Source organism: Somniosus microcephalus, chromosome 7 (assembly GCF_052327205.1).
Source record: "Somniosus microcephalus isolate GS21.2 chromosome 7, FLI_Smic_1.0, whole genome shotgun sequence".
NCBI lineage: Eukaryota > Metazoa > Chordata > Chondrichthyes > Squaliformes > Somniosidae > Somniosus > Somniosus microcephalus.
The window spans coordinates 124,306,750-124,312,749 of NC_140993.1; the positions used below are offsets into that span (position 1 = coordinate 124,306,750).

The 6,000-nt window shown below is 48.8% G+C and overlaps 1 protein-coding gene across 7 annotated transcripts in view; it reads right to left on the reverse strand.

Annotated features, from left to right (window-relative positions):
• pcmtd1 (protein-L-isoaspartate (D-aspartate) O-methyltransferase domain containing 1) overlaps positions 1-3,048 on the reverse strand; it is a 124,779-nt gene extending 121,731 nt beyond the window's left edge. For 3 of the 7 annotated variants that reach the window (XM_085992905.1, XM_085992904.1, XM_085992902.1), the window contains exon 1: positions 2,701-2,910. Coding sequence is in view for 1 of the 7 variants with exons in the window: in XM_085992906.1 (XP_085849032.1) it covers positions 2,920-3,040 (121 nt within the window). In the remaining 6 variants the exon portion in view is untranslated. The other 4 variants (XM_085992906.1, XM_085992903.1, XM_085992899.1 and 1 more) reach the window with 4 other exon arrangements.
• Between the last annotated feature and the right edge of the window lie 2,952 nt (positions 3,049-6,000).

Below are 6,000 nucleotides of genomic sequence, written 5' to 3' on the forward strand. Positions count from 1 at the left end.
GAATAGCCTACTCCTATGTTGAAAGATGATCATGAATTATAGTAGTCAAAGGTTTTAGTGACTCATTGTAGATCTTAAATTTAATTACTACAATGTAACAAATTGTTCCCATTAAAAAGTTTCTATGTACAATATTTAGTGTTTTCTTGGCCGCCCAAAGAAACTGCATCTGCCAATTTCTACCCCTTCAGTGTTCAAACTCCAGCTTCTGCCATAATGTATTTTATCCAGATTTTTAGCATGAAATAACTACATGCAACAGATCTTTTAGATTTTCATGCTCGAGTTATAAGACTACTTATGAGATACTGTATAATCTACCTGTATATCCCAAGAGTATTTGAAATGTGTTTCCTTTATGCTATAGATTTATTAAAAAAAGAGAAAAGTTAAAAGCAAAAAGTTTAATTGTGCACTTTTCAAATTTTTGCCAGAGCAGGCTACTGCTGTGTAATGAGAATATTTATTCTTTTCAATTAGGCTTCCAGAAAGCACTCTGTGATTAGAACGTGATGTCATCATTAGAAAATGTTAAAAATATTTTACGAAAAGGACACGACATAAGATAATATACACAGGAGTAAAGCAAGAGTTCATACATGCAATAATGTATCATCAGAATAAAATTTTAAAAAATCGAGAGTTAATTTGTCTTATTTAAAACATCTTTGCTTTCATTTTTTTTAAAAAGCTGTGTTTCTGATTTTTGGATATTCTGTATGATGTTACCATGCATATCAATACAAAGCCTTTGACTCAATCCACACTGCTAAGCTGTCCAAAAATCTATGAATGAATAATAATTAAGGTTTTTTCCAGTGTCACTTCAGACTTTATTTTCTGTAAACTATAATTTCCTGAAGTACATTCTCCATTTATTCCATGGAGTAAAACATCCTTCCACCGAGCTACAATCTTACCGTGATGTTTTAAGCTCTTCACATCACGTGATACAAAACTACATTGGAAAACATGACTTAATAGTGAGTAGATACAATGCTCCCTCCAAAAAATTCAAAAATAGATGGATCTGTTTAAAAGCATAAAATCTTTAATCATTTTATTTTCCAGATATTAGATATGAATGCAGATTCACTGTATTGTTCTTTTTCTCCTTCCATGTTTCTCTCTCCATGTTGTGCTATTCTCCCTCAGTGTACTGATGCATGGAAACAACTCATTCCAAACTGGAAAAACCTCTGGTTACAAAAAGGAGAAAACTAACAAACTTCAAATCCATGAGATATTTCTCTACAGTGTGCATATATGGACCAATTTTCTAAATGTGTGCTCCTGATGCAGGCCTTTCCTGTTGAGAGCACACTTAAGGAAGCTGCAGGTGCACTGCCCACCATTTTCCAGGATGGAAAATCGTGGGAATGGTGCCTGCAATTTTCCAATATGTACGCCAAGCAGGTGAAGCTCCATGGCAGAAATGCTTGTAAAAAATATTGGCCCTTCAGTTTTTCATTCTACCAATGCCCCTAAAGGCAAGAACTCTGTGGACTTTGGTAGCTTTCGACAAATTTAGCCAAACAATCCTTCTTCATGTGAGTCCTAATAATGATTTGTTTACAAGCTGCTTGACTGAAGTAGGAATAACACAGCCAACAGGGTCACTAGATAGCAATCTAAATTTCAAGCTGAGTATCACCAATCACATCCCAACTGAGATCAGACAGGGCCTTTCACATCATAACATGCATTTACCCAACAAATCAGAGGTGCTCTTGTAGTCTTGTTGATCAACAAACTAGTGATTATAAAACAGTTTTTAAAAAGTGCATCAGCATGCTAGCTGAACTGTCATGTGTCACATATTTTCAACAACATGTGAACGTAAATTCAACAGACGTAGGTGAAAAAGTCCTTATGCATTTCATTTTTTAGAAAAATATATCAATAAATGCAGGTTTGCAAAGGTTTAGTCTTCTTCCTCAAAAATACTCTGGTTAACAGCAGTCTAACATTGATAAGTATATGCTAGAAGTTTGGAAGCAAGTCTCAAAAACAGTTTTTGAAAAATAATGTCAGCAACATTCCTCTGCAGGTCTTTCTTCTTCGTCAGCAACAATACCGAAACAAAAAAATACGATTTTCACAGCAAAAACAAAAGACCGCAGTTTTTAAAACTTTTTTTTCGAATGTTTGTTTTGAGTAATTGAACAGTAAAATAAACAAATAAGTCCCTTTAAAGTTTAACTCCCAGTGCGCCACGTTTGAGATCTCTACCACAAAAAACAATGACGACAGTATCAGAGGCCGTGGCAAAGCCATTTTAAATGCAAAGTTTTCCGAACAATTTTAGTGATAGAAAATTATAATATACAACTCGTTAAAAAAAGTGTTAAGATTAATATTTGTACCAGATAAAACCAAGTATAAAAAGCAGCCTATTGTAGAACTATTTAAAATAAGAATGGAAGAGCTGGCCTGTGTGGCCAGAGATAATTGGGGCTGGTTATCAGTCTGAAGCATCGTGCAGCAAAGCAGACAAAAGCCTGTCTGTCTGTCTGCGCCTCTGCTTTTCAGTGTCTGGGGCGCTGTCAGCAGGCCCCCGGCTGCGTTATGTTTTTAAACTGCGATGCGCCGACTTCCCTCGGACACAACATAAAAAGGGGCCGCCCGGCAGCCACCTATTATTTTCCGGTACGAGGTCACTGGCTCACTTCCTTTCTTCGATGATCCACGCGAACTCACCGCGCTGACTGCAGATCAACCCGAAGCCCCAGGGTTAGAAAGAGGGAGAGGAACGGGGACACGGCGCCGCTCTCCGCCCCGAAACCGGAGCCCAACACCGGAGACAGGCCGATTCATCAAAGCTGGCCGAGGATGAAGACAATGCGCAGCTCACTTTTCTCCCTGCTCTATCTAGTTCTGTTTCTCTCTCTCATTCCCCTCCGTCTGTCTCTGTCTCACCCGCTTCGCTCTCTCTCTCCCCGCCGTCTCTTCTCTCTGTTTTCCGGACCAGGCCGCTCGCGAACAGCTGAGGATGTAAACACTGCGTCACGTGACCCCCGCGCCGAACTCGCTCGGGCATACAAAGCCCCGCCCCCATTTCCCAGCACTGCACCGACCCACTCTGCTCATCACAGACCTGGAACTGCATGAATAAGCCCCGCCCCCTTTACCCAGCACTGCACCGACCCACTCTGCTCATCACAGCACTGGCACTGCAGGAATAAGCCCCGCCCCTTTACCCTGCACTGCACCGACCCACTCTGCTCATCACAGACCTGGAACTGCAGGAATAAGCCCCGCCCCTTTACCCAGCACTGCACCGACCCACTCTGCTCATCACAGCACTGGCACTGCATGAATAAGCCCCGCCCCTTTACCCTGCACTGCACCGACCCACTCTGCTCATCACAGACCTGGAACTGCATGAATAAGCCTCGCCCCCTTTACCCAGCACTGCACCGACCCACTTTGCTCATCACAGCACTGGCACTGCAGGAATAAGCCCCGCCCCTTTACCCTGCACTGCACCGACCCACTCTGCTCATCACAGACCTGGAACTGCATGAATAAGCCCCGCCCCCTTTATCCAGCACTGCACCGACACACTCTGCTCATCACAGCACTGGCACTGCAGGAATAAGCCTCGCCCCCTTTACCCTGCACTGCACCGACCCACTCTGCTCATCACAGACCTGGAACTGCAGGAATAAGCCCCGCCCCTTTACCCAGCACTGCACCGACCCACTCTGCTCATCACAGCACTGGCACTGCATGAATAAGCCCCGCCCCTTTACCCTGCACTGCACCGACCCACTCTGCTCATCACAGACCTGGAACTGCATGAATAAGCCTCGCCCCCTTTACCCAGCACTGCACCGACCCACTCTGCTCATCACAGCACTGGCACTGCAGGAATAAGCCCCGCCCCTTTACCCTGCACTGCACCGACCCACTCTGCTCATCACAGACCTGGAACTGCATGAATAAGCCCCGCCCCCTTTACCCAGCACTGCACCGACCCACTCTGCTCATCACAGCACGGGCACTGCATGAATAAGCCCCGTCGCATTACCCAGCACTGCACCGACCCACTCTGCTCATCACAGCACAGGTACTGCCCCCTTTACCCTGCACTGCACCGACCCACTCTGCTCCTTGCAGCACTGGCACTGCATGAATAAGCCCCGCACACATTACCCAGCACTGCAGCGACCCACTCTGCTCATCGCAGCACTGGCACTGCATGAATAAGCCCCGCCCCCATTACCCAGCACTCACCGACCCACTCTGCTCATCACAGCACTGGCACTGCATGAATAAGCCCCGCCCACTTTACCCAGCACTGCACCGACCCACTCTGCTCCTCACAGCACTGGCACTGCATGAATATGCCCTGCCCCTTTTACCCTGCACTGCACCGACCCACTCTGCTCATCACAGCACTGGCACTGCATGAATAAGCCCCGCCCCCTTTACCCAGCACTGCACCGACCCACTCTACTCATCGCAGCACTGGCACTGCATGAATAAGCCCCGCCCCCTTTACACTGCACTGACGCACTCTGCTCATCGCAGCATTGGCACTGCATCAAGAAGCCCCGCCCCCTTTACCCGGCACTGCACCGACCCACTCTGCTCCTCACAGCACTGGCACTGCATGAATAAGCCCCGCCCACTTTACCCAGCACTGCACCGACCCACTCTGCTCATCGCAGCACTGGCACTGCATGAATAAGCCCCACCCCATTACCCAGCACTGCACCGACCCACTCTGCTCATCATAGCCCTGGCACTGCATGAATAAGCCCCGCCCACTTTACCTTGCACTGCACCGACCCACTCTGCTCATCACAGCACTGGCACTGCATGAATAAGCCCCGCCCACTTTACCCAGCACTGCACTGACCCACTCTGCTCATCACAGCACTGGCACTGCAGGAATAAGCCTCGCCCCCTTTACCCTGCACTGCACCGACCCACTCTGCTCATCACAGACCTGGAACTGCAGGAATAAGCCCCGCCCCTTTACCCAGCACTGCACCGACCCACTCTGCTCATCACAGCACTGGCACTGCATGAATAAGCCCCGCCCCTTTACCCTGCACTGCACCGACCCACTCTGCTCATCACAGACCTGGAACTGCATGAATAAGCCTCGCCCCCTTTACCCAGCACTGCACCGACCCACTCTGCTCATCACAGCACTGGCACTGCAGGAATAAGCCCCGCCCCTTTACCCTGCACTGCACCGACCCACTCTGCTCATCACAGACCTGGAACTGCATGAATAAGCCCCGCCCCCTTTACCCAGCACTGCACCGACCCACTCTGCTCATCACAGCACTGGCACTGCAGGAATAAGCCCCGCCCCTTTACCCTGCACTGCACCGACCCACTCTGCTCATCACAGACCTGGAACTGCATGAATAAGCCCCGCCCCCTTTACCCAGCACTGCACCGACCCACTCTGCTCATCACAGCACTGGCACTGCAGGAATAAGACCCGCCCCTTTACCCTGCACTGCACCGACCCACTCTGCTCATCACAGACCTGGAACTGCATGAATAAGCCCCGCCCCCTTTACCCAGCACTGCACCGACCCACTCTGCTCATCACAGCACTGGCACTGCATGAATAAGCCCCGCCCCCATTACCCTGCACTGCACCGACCCACTCTGCTCATCACAGCACGGGCACTGCATGAATAAGCCCCGTCGCATTACCCAGCACTGCACCGACCCACTCTGCTCATCACAGCACAGGTACTGCATGAATAAGCCCCGCCCCCTTTACCCTGCACTGCACCGACCCACTCTGCTCCTTGCAGCACTGGCACTGCATGAATAAGCCCCGCACACATTACCCAGCACTGCAGCGACCCACTCTGCTCATCGCAGCACTGGCACTGCATGAATAAGCCCCGCCCCCATTACCCAGCACTCACCGACCCACTCTGCTCATCACAGCACTGGCACTGCATGAATAAGCCCCGCCCACTTTACCCAGCACTGCACCGACCCACTCTGCTCCTCACAGCA